Genomic DNA, 16994 nt, shown 5'->3' with positions numbered 1-16994 from the left:
ATCTATAAGTAGATAATAATATTATCTAAGTAGACGATTATAAACTTACTAATAAATTCTTATAGAGTATTATTTATAATTCTCTAAAATATCGAAGAGATATTAGTAAATCTAAACGATATAGCTAAGAGCTCGTACTTACTAGATCGCGTATTAAAGGCGATCTTTTCGATAGATATCTTTTCTATTTAAATCTAGTAGTATTTTTAGATAAGATCGGCCTTTAAAAGCTATTAAGCGGCTTCGATAGTATTAAGATAGTCCTAGATCCGGAATAAAGAGTAGATATTCTTAACGATAATATTATTAAGAAGACGATAGTTAATATATATTCGCTATTTATCTCTAGATTTAGATATAAAGAGTATAGAAAAACTTTATAGACTTCTTAAGAGTCGAATTAGGCTCTATTCTAGTAAAGTACGAATTTACTAATCTTATTTATCTTAATATTCTTTTAATAAAGAGTAATAGAGTAAATTAATAGACTTAATATCGTCTATATCGATTTCGTACTTAATATTCCGCTTCGTTAGAAACTTAGTAGATAGTTCTTCTTAAAATACTATTTTAAATCTTTTAAGAATACGCCTAAAATACCTATTCTTAGTTCTAGATATTAAAAAGGTTACTTTATCGCTAGAACTCTATTCTCGTATAAGATATAAGATAAAAGTCTAGTCGAATATAGATAGTTTAGAAATTATCTTCTTAGTCTTTTAAAAGCTAAGTAGATTTAATCTAGCCTCTTTAATATCTTTATAGTTAATAGTTCGAAAGAGTCGAAGAGATATCGAAGTTAATTTTCTAGTTCTATTACGTACTATTATATATAAGTAACTAAAATCCTAGAAAGCGCTATACTTCTTTAGCTAGTTAAGTCTAAGAATAATATCGTACGCGTCCTAATTTAAGATACGAAGTATTATTCGAGCTTAAAAGTTATTAATAGTTAGGTTCGTTATAATAGCTTAATTAAAGAGAGTCGTTTTACTATTAATAAGATATACTCGAAGAAATAATCTCTAGATAATTTTATAGTTTTTATCTAGTTGCTTAGCGACTCTTCTTAAGACGTAGAAGATATTAGAGTCTATATTAAGAAAGATTATAACGAGATAAGAGTTACTATACTATTCTAGCGACTCGCTAGCGATATTATATCTCTAGATATAGTCTAAGTTATAATTAAAGACTTCGGTTATATTAATAGCGACGTCTATTAGATTATCGAAAGAGAGATTAGAATTTAATAGGCTCGTATTAATAGTCTTTAAAGAGTCTATAACTTCTTTATCGTTACTAGACGCCCTACTATCTAGCGACTCTTTTCTTTTCCTTAATAGTCTTATCTTATAGACTTCTTTAGATTAGGATAATCTTTCTTTTAATAGCCGACTTCTTTATAATTAAAGTAGAGACTATTATCTTAATACTTCTAACGAAAGCTATTTAAGAATTTATATCTATTTCTATAATTACGCGAGATTTTAGTCTTAGTAGACGAGAAGAATTCTAGTCGAAGACTATTAAGGACTATCTCGATATTATTATTAGCGTTCTTACGATCTAGTTAGATAGTCCGAGAAGATTAAGAAGATTTTCTCGAGAAAAATCTTCTTAAGTAATCTTAGAGAGAGACTATTCTATATACGTTAGCTTATATCTCTCTTTTACTTTTATCTATAAAAAGGGCGTAATCTCTATAATTTTAGAGAAGTATAGTATCTAGAAGAAGTTTTATTCGGTTTCGAATAGCCGTCCTAAGCTCTTATTTAAAAATAAGTAGATATTCGGCGTCGCTAGAGCGAGAGTTAAGATATAGCTAAAGAGTTTCGATCTTCTATCGAAACTCTTATACTATTTCTATTTACTTAAGAGAGTCGAACTCGTCTCGATATTATTTCTATATCCTAACGTTACTAAATACCGTCTAGAATACTTTCTTTTATATCTTCTAGTTAGTTAGGAATAGATCGATTCCGAAACTATATTTTATATCTTAATATATAAGATTTTACTATATTAAGATATTATCTTTAAGATAGAAAGTTACTAGAGTAATACGTTTATAGTCTATTAGAGGATATTTATTAACGACTTTCTTCGTATCTAACTACCTTTTAATATAAATTAGCTAGACTCGTATCGCGTTATTATTTCGATAACTCTTATATTTTAAAGGCTTTTCGAGCCCTATTCCGCTAATATCTTAAAATAGATCTAATAATAAATACTATTATCTAGATAAGAGTCTAGATATATTTATCTAGTCTATAAATAAAAGGGTAATTCTCGATAAACTATTCGTAGACGTCGAAACGAAGATTTCGAGAGTTTTATAGTATTATAGGTAGTCGGCGAGAGCTATTATAGTTCTTTCTAGATTTCTAAGACGATTTTTTTCTAGAAGTTTATATATTCTCTATAAATTAGCTTCTTCTATAGAGATATCGATTTCTAATACTACTATTATTAGAATTAAGAAAGTATTTATATAATATTTAGTATAAAAGAGCTTTTAAATATAGTTTACGAAATACGAGTAAGAAACGAATAGAAGATAATATATAATAGAAGAAAGATAAGTAATCTTAAAAAGAATATATTCTTTATAGAAGCTTCTATCTTATTTAGCGAGAGCGCTTTATAACTAGCTCTCGATATTTAAGGCTATCCCTAGCTAAATAGTACTCTATTCCTCGAGAGACCTTATTATACGCCTTTCTTTAATCGATCTATTATTTTCTACTATTTACGATAGTATAAGTAAATCTAGATAGATCTAGATAACTATCTAGTTTCTATTAGTATAGTTTAAACGAGATTTTAATAAAGAGTTCGTTCTAGTAGTAATATCTCTTTCTCTATCGACGCGTCGAGCTCTTCGATAATATTATCGTTTATAGTATCTAGGTTAATAGAATATAATTAAGAATATTAAAGTAGCTATTACTACTATATTTTAGTTATCTCGCTAGCTATCGTTTATAGCTAAAGATATCTAAGGGTAGCGAGACTAAAATTTTTAAAGAGAAAAGTTACTATTTACTACTATAATTTATCTTTCTCGATAAGAAATTTTTATCGCTACTTATCGTTCTAAGAGTATAATTCTCGTAAATCTTTACTATAAAACTAGAAGAGATTCGTTAAGCGTAAAAGATAAGCTTCGAGCTAGAAAATTTTCTTATTAGTTAATTTCGCTATATATCGAGATAATTTCGTTTATCTTTAATCGACTTCGTATAGAAGAGTATTAGTCTTTTTAACGATCGACTACGCTTCTCTTCTTCTTAAGAGAGCGTAGAAGTTCTTACGAACTCTAGTTTAAGATAGAGAACTATCTCGTCGCCGCTACTAAATATAATTTTACGAAGGACTTATTCTATTTTAACGGGGCCTAGAGTCTCGTTAGACTATATACTTTCTAGGGGTTATACGATAGCGTACGACGCTAGTCGAGATCGAAAGACGGTTCTCGACGTCTTTATAATGCTTGGCACGTAGGGTGCCCATTTTGTCACAAATAATTCCGAGTCTGACGCGCTTCGCGCTGCGGAATCCGCGTCGCGACTGCACCCCATTTAATTAGTAGTTGTAGTAGTTGCCTAACGATTAATGTCGACTTCAAGTTTCGTATCGAACATTCAACAACACGAGGTCTCGCAGCACCCTGGCAGGGCCCAAACGATGATCCCTAGGCCTGTTCCTTCACACTGACCATATCCCTCTATTCTCCCGTCTCGCTCCTACAATGGAAGGCCCTTTTCGCAAAAGACCCCGCCTTTCTATTTTCGCTGGCCAGGAATCGCAAACCGATCTCGACTCAGACCTCGATGCCCTACGTTACAAGAATGACAGCCTCCTGAAGTCGCGATTCGAGTCAATATTTGCCAAATACTCCCAGGACTTCAGTGGCGTTGGCGACGAAATCGATATTGTACAGCAAAAGATCGTGGTCAACAATGGACATTTGGAAAGCATGGAAGGCGAAACAGATACTGGCGAAGCACCGGGCGAGGACGACAAAGGAAGATCGTTTTTGAGAGCAATGACAGAAGCGCCTGCCGGTGCAGACTTGGGGTCTGATCAAGAAGCAAATGGAGTGCTTACTAGCATTGAAGCAATAGCGGAAAATGCCGCGCTGTCCGATGACGAGGACGACGGGGACGAGGACGAGCAGGAGGACGTGCATGAGGACGAGGTCGACTGTAGTCCCAGCGAAGCCGATGAAGCGCATGCCTCTGCTCCTGTAGGCTCACGTCATCCAGATGTGCGGACTCCCGATATGTACGGCCATTCGCCTTCGGTCGTCGCACCTCGCGGGAGCTACAACAAGGCGCAGCCTGATACAAACGATTCCGATAATGACTCGTTATTCGAGGTAACAGAACAACAGCGATCAACAAGCCCCGATTCTCTCTTCGAAGTCGGAACTCGGAGTATATCATCGGGTGATCTTGCACCACCCCCATGCTCACTGAACTTGACTGGGGATCCAGAAGAAAGTGCTATTCTGGAAAAGTACGGGCCTAAAATGGGCCAAGAGGTCCTCGAACTGTTGCATAATGCGAGGAAAACAGCGGTCGAAGCCCAGGTGGAACCAGCCTGGCGCTTGCCACCAGAATTGGTGTCGCCCAAGCGACGGAGGGAATTCAACCATTCGTCCCCTATGTCAGGGAGGCCTTCGGAAAATGGCATAGCAAGCTCGGAACTTGAAGACGTCCCCGTCTCAGACCCCAGAGGCTCTTTCTGGAGATCGAGCGTAAGGAAGATTACACCGCAATTCAGACGCCCGTCGAAACGCCTTAGAAAAGTCCGACAGGAGTCGGTGGATCCCCTGCAGGGAGAAATATCTGGTGATCAAAATGGTGAAGGGGAGACTGTCACCACACCGGTCTGGAAGGAAGAGTCAGATAACGCGGCGGTGGTGTGGAAGTCGAACAGGCCCAACGCAAGGGGCAGCGATGAGCAGGTCCTTCAGATGAAGAAGGGTATCTGCTTTTATTGCTCCCGCCAGTGGAAGACTAGGGCTTCCGTCTTCAGGCACTGGACCGATTTGTTGCGCGAGGCTGAGGCAATTGGAGTATACCCTGACGACGTGCACGATATGATATATATCCGCGACTATTATCTGAATGCCCCAACAGACCCTCGCGGACCTAGGATGAGCGTTTCCAACCTCAGGAGACTCGTTGAATTGCACGAAGGAAAGGGCCTGTCATTTGACGAAATCGCTCGTTCTGGCCTTCTCCGGAGCAAGAAGAGGGGAACACAATTGAAAGAAGCTTATGTCACGTTTCGGAAAAGGCGTGAGAGCAGGGCTAAGGGCGCAGTGCGTGAATGGTCAGAAGAAGAGCTTGAAGCTTTGAATCGGCTTTGTGAAAACCCCGAAACAGAAATCGGCGTCTTTGCCCGCAATTTCGCAAATCGCACAACAACCGACGTCGTCGACAAATTAGCTGAGATATGGCTCGCAGCTTTTGGGGAGTCTGTCAACGATCCTGCACCGGGACCGCGCACCCCGGAACCTCAGAGCGAACCGGCAGACAATGAAACACCTACGACGGCTCAGCAGTATAATTCCGAGGGCACCAGGAGGTCAAGTCGGCTGGCATCTCGCTGAGCCAGTTGTATACTTTGAAAAACAGCGTAGGGAATGCTGTGAGCTCAGTTCAGTGATTTTCCTTGCAGAATATCATCGATTGTCGTCCGTGCTTCACCCCCAATGTCCCCGATTTGGGCCCAGAACTTGGAGAGGTGGCGTGCTCCGGAATCACAGAGGATCGTCACCACCCGGTGGCCGGGCCCTAGTTCTAGCGCTGTTCGCAAAGCAGCAGTGCCTATGTTATGTCAGTAAAAATGTACGAGGGCATAAGGTGGTCATGAAAGCGCTGCTCACAGTTGACGGCACTACTGCTGCCGATGAAAATACCGTCTCTTTCCACGAGCCACCTTGCCATGTTTTTGGCTTGCCCGTCCGTGACTTTCACGGCATCATCAATCAGTTCTCGCCCTTGTTCAAAGTTCAGAGTAGAGCGGGTCAGCCCAATCCCTTCGACGATTGTATCAACCTGATCCCTTCGGCGCGTGCCTTCCCTTTCAAGACTGTGGAACATGACACCGTGCTTGATTTTGTTGTAGAGCCCGCTGCCCTGCGGGTCAGCTAAGACCACTTTAATCTGCGGCAGACGTTCTTTTAGAAACATGGCCACGCCTGACAACGTTCCTCCAGTGCCGGCGCCGGCGACGAAGGCATCGACTTGCCCTTCAGTCTGAGCATAGATCTCTGGCCCCGTGCCTTCGTAGTGGGCACGCCAGTTGGCTTCTGTCTCGAACTGATTGGCAAAGTAACCCCTACCCTTTTTGTTCGGGTCGGCTGTATGCTCTCTGGCAAGGTTTCTTGCGCGGTTGACGAAGTGAGCTTGGTCGACGATGGGAGCGGGCGTCACGCGCTCAACCACGGCTCCCAGTTTCAGCAGCAGATTCGATTTCTCGAAGCTCTGGTCGCTCGGCATGCAGATATGCGCAAGGTACCCTCGGGCACGACACAGTGTGGCTAATGAGATTCCCGTCGAACCAACCGTGCCTTCATAAACCGTGTCGCCCGAGTGTGGCTCCAGAAGCCCCGCGGCTTCACCACGCTCGATCATGCTCAGCGCCACGCGATCTTTCGGACTATTGCCCGCACCATTGAGGAACTCGCATTTTGCCAGGATCGTGCAACCTGTGGCCGCAGACAAGGACCGGATCTCAATCAGCGGCGTGTTGCCGATCGTGGACTCGATGCCAACCCCAGCTGGACGGATGGCTTCACCGGGCAAGGCTGAGTCAGCCTTGCTCTGGGCATCAGGTTTTCTTCCCGATCGATGGGAGGAGCTGTAATATCGGGAGCGTATTTGCTCAAAAACCACTGCTGCAACGAGGCCCGCGGCGAATCCCACAAGGACCTCACGGTGCGTCCATTGCATAGTCATGCGATGGGAATGAAGACCTTTGAACGTATTTCTTGTCAGGGGTTTCACTTATAAAGTGTACCTATGTATTGGACAACTTTGACGAGGATATGTAGACGAGACGAACCGACTTTATGAGACACCAGCCTTTTACTTTTCCTAACGATTTGTACAAATGAAGGTAAACAGCCACCAATTGCGACATACCTTAAATGGTAGCATTACCGTTGATGGGATGATGGATCGTCGGACGTTGCAGTCGTTGGAATCGTGTAAAATGCTCCCCCGTAATTCTTGGCTGGGACGAGGCTGACACTACGGGGAAGTATGGAACTGCAAAGTGTACTATCCCAAGTGCTTCAAACCTGCAGTGTATACCTTAGGTTGGAGCGTGCAACATCTACGGACTCTGCCACGCCAGCAGTTGAATCCTTTGACTGGTGGTGTCCGGCCCAGCTGATCCCAGGCCTAGCATCGATGGACTCGCCCGCCGTGACCCGGATATTTCAGCAGCTCTTCGCCAGGCCGTCTCAAAGATGCCTCCGCATGAAAAATGGCGCCGCCGGATATACTCCTGTACGACGATTCGATCAGCGTAGGACGTATGCGCTTCGCCGAAAAGAAGATCTGCCAGATGGAGGCAGCACATGGCAGCAAAGAATTGATGCGTTCCCCAAGGACATGACGCGGCAACTTAAAGAATACCCACGAGTTACAGCACGAGACCTTCGACATCGAACGCAGCGGCCGCGGAGGGTCAAGATGCTGACAAGAGACTTCATCGAGGGTACGTATGGATGTTGGCTGTTGCTCGCATCGGACTCGGACCGGGAGAGAAAAACTGACTTCTGGGCAACAGATAGCCTGTACAATCCGAACTACGGCTACTTCTCGAAGCACGCGACGATCTTCAATGCCGGCAAGCCGTTCGACTTCCCATCAATCAAGGACGGCCAGGAGTTCAACCGCATGGTGGACCAAAGCTATATCGAGTTCGAAGATGCGCTGGATGAGGTCGAATACGACGAAGCAAGGCAACTCTGGCATACGCCGACCGAATTATTCCGTCCGTATTATGGCGAGGCGATCGCGCGGTACCTGGTGACGAATTACAAGATGACGTTGTTTCCCTACCACGATCTCATCATCTATGAAATGGGAGCGGGCAATGGGACCTTGATGCGGAATATCCTCGATTACATCTACGAATGCGAGCCCGAGGTCTACGCCCGGACGCAGTTCAAGATCATCGAGATCTCATCCTCCCTGGCCGATTTGCAAATGACCAGTCTGCAAAGGTCCCCGTACGCCGCTGAACATCTGGCTCATGTCCAGATCGTCAACCGGTCCGTATTTGACTGGCAGGAATACGTACACTCGCCGTGCTTCTTCCTCGCCCTCGAGGTCATTGACAACTTCCCCCACGATTGTATACGATATGACCCAGAAACAGAAGAGCCGCTGCAGGGCGGCGTCCTGATTGACGACGACGGCGAGTTCTTCGAGTACTACGACCGGAATCTCGACCCTCTCGCTCGGCGGTATCTCCAACTCAGAGACGTCGCCGCACGATCTCCCTTCATCACACCCATATCGCAGCCCAAAATCCTGCGTCGCCTACGACACGCGCTGCCTTTTGCGCCTAATCTCACCCAGCCCGAATATATCCCTACTCGACTTCTGGAGTTCTTCGATGTTCTGCACAAGTATTTCCCGGCCCATCGCCTGGTCCTGTCGGATTTCAACTATCTCCCCGACGCCGTGCCTGGCCTTAACGCCCCCGTGGTCCAGACCAGGTACCAGCGGCGCAATGTACAGGTCACAACTCCCTTTGTGCACCAGGGATACTTTGACATTTTCTTCCCTACCGATTTCGCCATGATGGAAGACATTTATCGTGCCATCACCGGGCGACTGACCAGGGTATCTTCGCACAGAGATTTCCTCGAGAGCTGGGCTTTTGTCGAAGACACCCAAGTCCGCAGTGGCGAAAATCCTATGTTGAGTTGGTACGAAAATGCTAGTGTCATGACAACAGTCTGAACTTGCTATTTTATGGAATAAGATATTGGAGCGAGGGTTAAGCACAGCTGTCTAAAAACGGACCAAGGTGGAGGAATCCCAGGTCCAAAGGGCCTTTTTCCGACTCTGAATATACTGGTCCGCTACCCAGCTGTCGGAGCCGTAATGGCAACCCGATTTCCACGTGTCAAAACGCCCACAGGAGTTGTTGTGCTTGCTCAGCCTTGAACTCTGAACGTCCTCCCACTTGCCGTCTTCCTTTCCCGCTCTTCAGTCTCGGGTCTTGCACGGTTCAACACTGAATTGGGGTCAGCACACAGCTCCGGGTCCTGTAAAAAAAGGGGTAGGGATGACAAACCTTGCAAGAAATCTGCTGTCCTGCGCCGCATACGCGAGTGGATATATGCCTTGGAGGCTTTGATGTGATAGTGGAAATAGTCACGAAACGTCTGAATATGAGAAATCACCTCGTCGCGCCGTTGCTGGGTCAAATGTCGCGGAAACAAAACTGTTGCAAGAGAATTAGTTTAAAGCGTGCTCAAATATGACTGGACTCGATTTGCTGGGCCAGGATACGAGAGTGAATAGCAAGGGGAAATGAAGGGCATGAGCCTTACCAAAAGTGATGAAGCCCATCTCGCCCTTTTCGCCCGTCTTCCCAACGCCCTTTAAGCCCTGCAGCTCGAGAGGAGGATCACTCCTGAACAAGACCTGCGGAGCATTCTGGATGGCGCGACGCCTGGCGTCGACGAATTCCTGCAGAAAGACCTTTGCAAAGATGCGATCGACGGCATCGGTGAACATGGTGGAGAAGATGACCGTGACGCGGTCCGAGCTGGCTTTGATGTAGATGGCTTCTTCCTCGCGGTAATGGATGGCCATGACCTCGCCTCCTTCATCGGCTCCCTGCGGCGCCGACTCGGACGTATACTTCGAGGCTTCCTGGGACAACTGGGAGAATTGTTCGTAGGCCTTTTCGAACGGCGCGGCCATCACATTGCGCTTCAGCAGACTGATTCGTCGCACCAGCTCCTCCCGCTCTTCCGGCGTAGACGGCAGGTTTTCCAGGTCCACCAGGATGCTGAAGTCGTAGCCTGCCTCCGTGGCTGTGATGTAGTTCCCATATTCTCTTTGCAACACCTCCTCAGCGCCATACTGGACGAGTTCGCGGAAGCATTTGATCGATAGGGAGATCAGGATCTGGGTCTTGGAACTAGGCGTCGAGATGTGGAATTGCACCCCGTCAAAGTCCGATACCACCTGATCGATCGATTGCGGAGTCGCGCCGGAGAACCGCTCTGTGAGAATCGACTGGATCAGCACATTCTGGTAGTCGAGAAGAAGCATGGCGGCGGGCGGAACGTTGGTGCTGCCTGCTCGGCTGGAGCAAGTAGCAGCAACCGAGTGGAATGGACAAGAGGGGAGTTGGAGGGATTTCAAAGCTGTCAATGTCCTCCCGCGATATATTCTTCTCTTTCTGCCGTTGGCCAGGTAGTATATCGCCTCGAGATCACAGCAGCCTTTGCGTAGTCGAGTTGGTAGTACAGGGAGGGAGGGACGTGGTACGTGCAGTGGTGGTTGTCGCTGGGGGCGGGCGGGCATTGGACGTCAGCCTCCAGGCACTGCACATCGAAAGGTAACAGCGACAAACATGCCAAGCGCTACAAATCTGACTAAGCAGCCATTTGCAACCGCAGAGGCGGGGCCTCGGAGTTAGCGTTAAAGTTTGTCACGTTTGCTTGCTAGAAATATGGATTTTGTCCAAAAAAGTTGCGCCGGGCTTCGCAGTCTTGGACATTTGCGACAGGAACATCTGCGCAATGGTCAAGTCATATTTGTAAGTGTCCGACAGACTATATCCTTATGTAGGCTATTCATGCTGAATGTTTACAGAAAATTTCAGCACAGCAAGACTTTCGGCCAGATCTGTACTGCCTCCGCCAATGTCGTCTGGGACTCGGCTGCCGGCCATGAAGGGTCGACAAGTAGAGGCGGCGCAGGCCGAGCCTATGTCGGTGCCAACGAGGAAGTGTTAGCGTGGGACCTCAAGACATCAGAGAAAGTAGGGTCATGGAACGTTGAGGACAACAACGCCTTGGTCACGGTGATCTGTCGAAGCGACGTGGACCCGGACGTTTTTGCGGTCGGCTACGAGGATGGCAAGATCCGGATCTGGGACTCCAGGACAGCAACTGTGATCATTACTTTCAACGGACACAAGACTGCGGTTACGCAACTCAAATTTGACCGCTCGGGCGTCCGTTTGGCGAGTGGCTCTAGAGATACCGACATCATCCTCTGGGACCTGGTTGCTGAAGTTGGCTTGTACCGCTTACGGGGTCATAAGGACCAAATCACCTCGCTCAACTTTCTCACAGCAGATGACGACGACAATTTGCTGCAAGACGGGCACGATGAAGAGCAGGACGGGAACAAGGACTCGGACAAGTTTCTCCTCTCTACCAGCAAAGATGCGCTGATCAAGGTGTGGGATCTGTCTACTCAGCACTGCATAGAGACCCATGTCACGCAAACAAATGGCGAGTGTTGGGCGTTGGGATTGACAAAAGACGGCAATGGGTGTATCACGGCTGGTAATGATGGAGAGTTGAAAGTGTGGTCGATTAACCAATCCGCTATGGTTGCGAAACTAGGAGCGAGCGATCAGGCGCAACTCAGCGTTCTTCAGGAATGTGGTGTCCTGTATCGACAAGGCCGAGACCGACCGCTAGCTATCCATTTTCACCCCAAGCGTGACTTGATTGCGGTACACGGATCTGATAAGTCCGTGGAATTGTTGAGAATCCGCTCCGAGAGCGAGGTCAGGAAAGCGCTCATTCGAAAACGCAAGAGGAGGAAGGGAAAAGGTGATAAAGAGGTTGACGGGGAGGCTGGAGCGGATGTGGCGGATGACGACCACGACTCGAACGACATATCTGCCGCCACGGCTACCGACATATTCGTCCCATATGTGATAGTTCGCACTGGTGGAAAAGTCAGATCAATAGCATGGGCCGGCGAAAAGGCCGGGAAGTCCATCCACATATTGGTGGCCACTGCGAACAACCAACTAGAACTTTTCGACGTCACGACTACGGATAAGAAGAAGTCCACCGAAGCTGCAGAATACAGTCGAACCTTGTCGGTCGATATGCCGGGGCACCGGACGGATGTACGGTGTGTTGCCTTGAGCTCCGATGACCGAATGCTTGCGACTGCCTCTCACGGGAGCTTGAAAATATGGAACGCTAGAACACAGAGCTGTTTGCGGACGCTAGAGTGTGGTTATGCTCTGTGTATGTCATTCCTCCCTGGCGACAAGATTGTCGTGGTGGGCACTCGGGAGGGTACACTCGAGGTCTTCGATATTGCGGCCTCGACCCTGCTTGACACCATTCATGCACACGAACGGGACATATGGTCCTTGCAAGTGAGCCCGGATGGCAAGTCTCTGGTCACAGGCTCGGCCGACAAAACCGCAAAGTTCTGGCAATTCAAGGTGGTGCAAGAGGAAGTTTTGGGAACGACTCGGAAGAACGCGAAGCTGACCCTCGTTCACTCCCGGACGTTGAAGGTTGCTGACGACATCCTGAGCGTGCGGTTTTCACCTGACGAGAGATTGCTGGCTGTGAGCACTCTGGACAATACGGTCAAGGTGTTCTTCGTGGACACCCTGAAACTCTTTCTGACCCTCTACGGCCACAAGCTGCCAGTGCTCAGTATGGACATCAGCTATGATAGTAAGTTGATAGTCACTTCTAGTGCTGACAAGAATGTCCGGGTATGGGGTTTGGACTTTGGTGACTGTCACAAAGCCTTTTTCGCCCACCAGGACAGTATTCTGTCCGTTCTGTTTGTGCCTAACAACAACGAGGGTAACGGCCATCACTTCTTCTCTGCATCCAAGGACCGGATAATCAAATACTACGACGCCGACAAGTTCGAGCAGATTCAAAAGCTGGACGGACACCACGGCGAGATATGGGCAATGGCAATTGCACATTCCGGGGATTTCCTTGTTAGCGCAAGCCATGACAAAAGTATCCGGTTGTGGCAGCAGACTGACGAACAGATCTTCCTCGAGGAAGAGCGGGAGAAGGAACTCGAAGAGCTGTACGAAAACACACTGTTGACATCACTCGATAACGATGACACGCAAGCAAATGGCGACGCTGATGGCGTCGAGGCGACAGCTGCAGGCAAGCAGACTGCACAAACTCTCATGGCCGGTGAAAAGATCGCTGAAGCTCTCGAGGTTGGCTTGGAAGACCTCCACCTCATGCAGCAGTATGAGGAAGCGAAGCGTACAAATCCAAAGGTGGCCATGCCACAGCGAGACGCGGTGTTTCTCGCCAACAACAATGTCTCTGCGTCGGTCTATGTACTGGGTGTGTTCCAACGAGTACCTTCAGCATCACTCCAGGACGCCCTACTTGTATTATCGTTCTCACAGCTGCCAGCATTGTTCACTTTCCTTGCCCTCTGGGCAAGCGAGGGACGGAATATCCCTCTGACATGTCGAATCTTGTTTTTCATGCTCAAGGTTCACCAGAAGCAGATCGTCAGTACACGTACCATGAGGGTGATGTTAGAGGACCTGGGACAGAAATTACGGCACACTCTGGAGCAGCAGAAACACGATCTCGGCTTCAACCTGGCTGGGCTCAGGGTACTTGGACGCAAAGTCCGCGAGCTGGGCGAAAGTGATTATGTCGATGATTTGTTGTTGGAGGATAGCCGACCGTCAAACAGCAATAGAGGTGTAAAGAGAGGGTTCGTCAACGTGGCTTAACCACGGTTGGCTTTGCTGGCATGTTGACCTTCCTTTTAAGACCGCTATTTTCGTACGATACACTACTTTGGCCTACCTTTACCACGGAGAGTTATGGTGAACTTCTGAGCGGTGGGCCCGGTGTGGTTCAGCCTCCAGCCTATTTCTTCCTAGAGCTGAGTAGTGCTTGATGGGACTGGGACCGGTGGTCAAATAGCCACCATTGCGGTGAAGCGTCCAATGGACTTCACAGTTTTCCGACGGCCCGAATTCGCACTGCAGATCGGCAGATCTGAGAAAATTCCAAATTGGGCGAGTATCATTTTATGACTAGTGGCTGAAGTCGGTTCATGGCTAGTCTCCGGGACACGGTGGGAGCTGGCTGCCTCCTCTGCCCAATTGGCCCTCTATCCAAGGGGCAATAATAACTTGGAAGACATCTCGAATGGATGAGGGAAGGGTCGTTTCGTACTAGTATTCTGTAAATTTATCGCAGGGGAACGGCGGCAGGTCTCCTCGAACAAGTTGACCGCCAGAGCTGGATCCGTTCGGCGACTCCCACCGGATACCGGATTCGTCTGCAGCTAACGTTCTGCCAGAAGCGCGGATAATGCTCGGAAACCGGACTCTTGACTGTCATCGATCCACGAACCTGACATTCCACATTCCCCTGAGGCTATGCCCTTCTCGGCGTCTCTTGCCGAGTATGATGATGATGGGGGTGTCGATATCGCGGTCCATCTTTGCTACTGGGCCGCTGCCAACAACAATAATCTGTCGCGACGTGAGCGTCATTCGGAGCTGAAGGACGCCTCCGATATCTGTCAAACAAAAATACGCGGCCCGACCGGCGAAATAGACCGTATGTCTATCGAAGCAACTCTCGAGCTGTTCCGTACTTCAGGTGACCTACGAGGTAGCTAGTCGAGCAGAGTCTTCCGTTGCCTTGAGCTCCGGCCGTGAATGAATATATGCTTACGCGTTATAGTGGTTGTTGCACGACAGGATGCTGATCATGACCGAGGTCGACTTCCTCCACGCAAGCACCTGCGTCACAGTTTCCCAGCAGAAGAAAATAAGATAGGCCTTCCTTTATCATAGAAGGAGTAATCGTGGTATACGGGTCTCATGGAGCGTATTCTCCATATTATAGTGGTGACATTGTAACTGTGGATATGGACTCGAGATCCAGGACCATGGGTAAGACACGGGAGGCTGCATCTGTCGGAATAGTCCACGAATGCTTGCAGAGGGAAAACGACTCGGAGTGGATGAAAACTGTGTCAGAGGCACGTGCTTGAGGGGCTTCTAAACCGCCTAAGGCAACACTGGATGGGACTTGAGGCTGGACATCGGATAGAGCAGAAGTCGGAATTGTTTGGGCTGAGCTTTGAATTGCTGCTCACGGGCAAAATATTAGTTGTAGGTCCAACTTGAATGGTTTTTCAAGTTGTAGGTCACCGCAGGAAGAGTTGATATTGCCAAGGCAGACAAGAAAGTTGCTATCTGTACCTAGGTAACAGCGAGTGCTGCCTGCGGCCTGCGCCCTACCACCGCTCTCCTCACACACCAACACTCTACAACTTCTAAACAGACAAGACAACTTAGCGAGACTCGAGTCCACTTCAAATCCTCCTGTGGAGCCCATTGGGACTACCGCAAAGGGTACTTGACCGGTACGTTCTTCACCAGCTGAATTCTCATTGTTTGACGTACCCGATAAGTCATCACTTTTTGTCAATATTATTGCAGGGACTCAGCCCCAAAGCCACCAAGGAGCCGTCACCTGTCCCTTCCAGGGGGCCTCTTGTCGCTTAAGCACCTCGTATTCGCCTGCTGATTCTGCAAGATGGCCCAGAGGGGTGCGAGGATTGGCTTTTCTTCGAGGCGAACATTGGTCCCCAAGTATGCGGCGCGGCCTGTTAGGTCGAAACTAGTCGTCTCAGCCTGCCTTCAATTCCGCATCAGCCCCGTGCAGTGCTGCAGCGGTGGACTGAGGCTGTCATCACGATCCCATCTGTATCTAAACGATTGGCTTCCAGTCCGGTCCACTCATCGCCGTTAGCACGGGGTGCGGACCAGTCATGACAAACTCAACTTCTTTTCAAGCGGCAGGGGCTGCAACGGTCGAAACGCTCAGGCTGCAGGTGGCTGCACTCGCAATTTTAGGCTTGAGATGTTTGACGTGAAAAAGCGAGACGGTCCACTCAGACGTCAGTCTCAAAATGGTGGTGGACTCGTATGTTGCCGTCTGCAGTGTATGTTATGACTCTGTGTTGACCACCACCAGAGCCCGGCACTGGCCCTGCAAGGGTGGTGATCTCAATGATACCCTTTTCAGCTCAACACACAGACCCCCTAATGCTCCACGCTCCAGCCTGATCCCGGCTTCCCCAAATGGCTTGGAACGCTGCAGCAGTAGACTCGACACATTATTCAAGGCGAACAACAGGCGCGAGTTTAGTCATGGACACATGCATATCGCGAAAGGCCCACGCGCACTGTGTTCTCCCGGCCTGGTAGCCCCGCCAAAAGGAAATCCGTCCTTTCGAGCAGCCCAGCGGTCAGGGTGCAGTTTGCCCTTTCTTGGAGGAGCTCGCTTATATTTCCGCTACCGAGCTGTCCTTGCGCCTCACGGAGCACGGAGGTTGCCGCATCAGGCTCGATCTGAGATGCACCCTCGGCGCAGGATGAAGTAGCGAGAAGGTTCAACGGCTCGTAAGTGGGCACATCTAGGTACGCACGAACTGCTGGGCCCCAAGCTTGCAGGGGGACAATTTGTCAAGCGCCCAACTTGGCATGCTCCTTCGTACGATCATATTCACTCTAACTAGGGTCACCCTTGTATAGAGATCGATCTAGTGGAGCTATGGCTTCTGTCTCGTCTACACGGGCCCTGCCAGTCCAACCCTACGATTCAGAGGCCAATCTGGGCTCCTGACAAGGCGAGCGGCACGAGCGTGAAGACCGTCGCGTACCCTAACTGGGCAAGCCCCTACACCTGATGGGCTGCTTGCTTCACTGAGGACCGAACGTTTGGACTCTTCTAGGAAGCGGCCTCGCGCCTCACTTCAATAACAATGCACTTTGGAGCAGGTTCATGACGAAAACAAGCGTCTTTTACTTGTCATCCACAGCAGTTTCCTCGCTCTGTGATGCAGGCAGCTAAGAATGGCGGAGGAGGCATGGGTCCATGTCGGAGTCTACCTTCTTTAAGAGACTACTATACAGGTTCAGCCGGC

The 16994-nt window shown here is 48.1% G+C and overlaps 5 protein-coding genes across 5 annotated transcripts; 3 read left to right on the top strand and 2 right to left on the bottom strand.

Moving 5' to 3' along the window:
- Positions 1 to 3482: 3482 nt before the first annotated feature.
- Positions 3483 to 7178, bottom strand: HMPREF1120_08490 (cysteine synthase). The gene is made up of 3 exons (XM_009162747.1): positions 7087 to 7178; positions 5906 to 6997; positions 3483 to 5846 (listed from the first exon to the last, which is right to left on the bottom strand). Exons 2-3 carry the CDS (start codon positions 6978 to 6980, stop codon positions 5674 to 5676), a joined length of 1248 nt encoding a protein of 415 aa, XP_009160995.1. The 5' UTR covers positions 6981 to 6997; positions 7087 to 7178; the 3' UTR covers positions 3483 to 5673.
- On the top strand, positions 3758 to 5629 carry HMPREF1120_08491 (uncharacterized protein; the record flags this gene model as incomplete). The annotated part of the gene is made up of 1 exon (XM_009162748.1): positions 3758 to 5629. One exon carries the CDS (start codon positions 3758 to 3760, stop codon positions 5627 to 5629), a length of 1872 nt encoding a protein of 623 aa, XP_009160996.1.
- Positions 7179 to 7436: 258 nt separating the features above from the next.
- HMPREF1120_08489 (ubiquitin-protein ligase E3 C) lies at positions 7437 to 9002 on the top strand (the record flags this gene model as incomplete). The annotated part of the gene is made up of 2 exons (XM_009162746.1): positions 7437 to 7746; positions 7819 to 9002. 2 exons carry the CDS (start codon positions 7437 to 7439, stop codon positions 9000 to 9002), a joined length of 1494 nt encoding a protein of 497 aa, XP_009160994.1.
- On the bottom strand, positions 8762 to 10607 carry HMPREF1120_08488 (actin like protein 2/3 complex, subunit 2). Its single transcript, XM_009162745.1, has 3 exons — positions 9599 to 10607; positions 9340 to 9489; positions 8762 to 9279 (listed from the first exon to the last, which is right to left on the bottom strand). Exons 1-3 carry the CDS (start codon positions 10581 to 10583, stop codon positions 9200 to 9202), a joined length of 1215 nt encoding a protein of 404 aa, XP_009160993.1. The 5' UTR covers positions 10584 to 10607; the 3' UTR covers positions 8762 to 9199.
- Positions 10608 to 10801: 194 nt separating this feature from the next.
- Positions 10802 to 13773, top strand: HMPREF1120_08487 (Ca2+/calmodulin-dependent protein kinase; the record flags this gene model as incomplete). The annotated part of the gene is made up of 2 exons (XM_009162744.1): positions 10802 to 10818; positions 10875 to 13773. 2 exons carry the CDS (start codon positions 10802 to 10804, stop codon positions 13771 to 13773), a joined length of 2916 nt encoding a protein of 971 aa, XP_009160992.1.
- Between the last annotated feature and the right edge of the window lie 3221 nt (positions 13774 to 16994).

The sequence above is a fragment of the Exophiala dermatitidis genome (assembly GCF_000230625.1).
Source record: "Exophiala dermatitidis NIH/UT8656 unplaced genomic scaffold supercont1.7, whole genome shotgun sequence".
Classification (NCBI taxonomy): domain Eukaryota; kingdom Fungi; phylum Ascomycota; class Eurotiomycetes; order Chaetothyriales; family Herpotrichiellaceae; genus Exophiala; species Exophiala dermatitidis.
The sequence above is the reverse complement of the archived record's forward strand: the minus strand, read 5'-3'. Positions and strand labels throughout refer to the sequence as shown.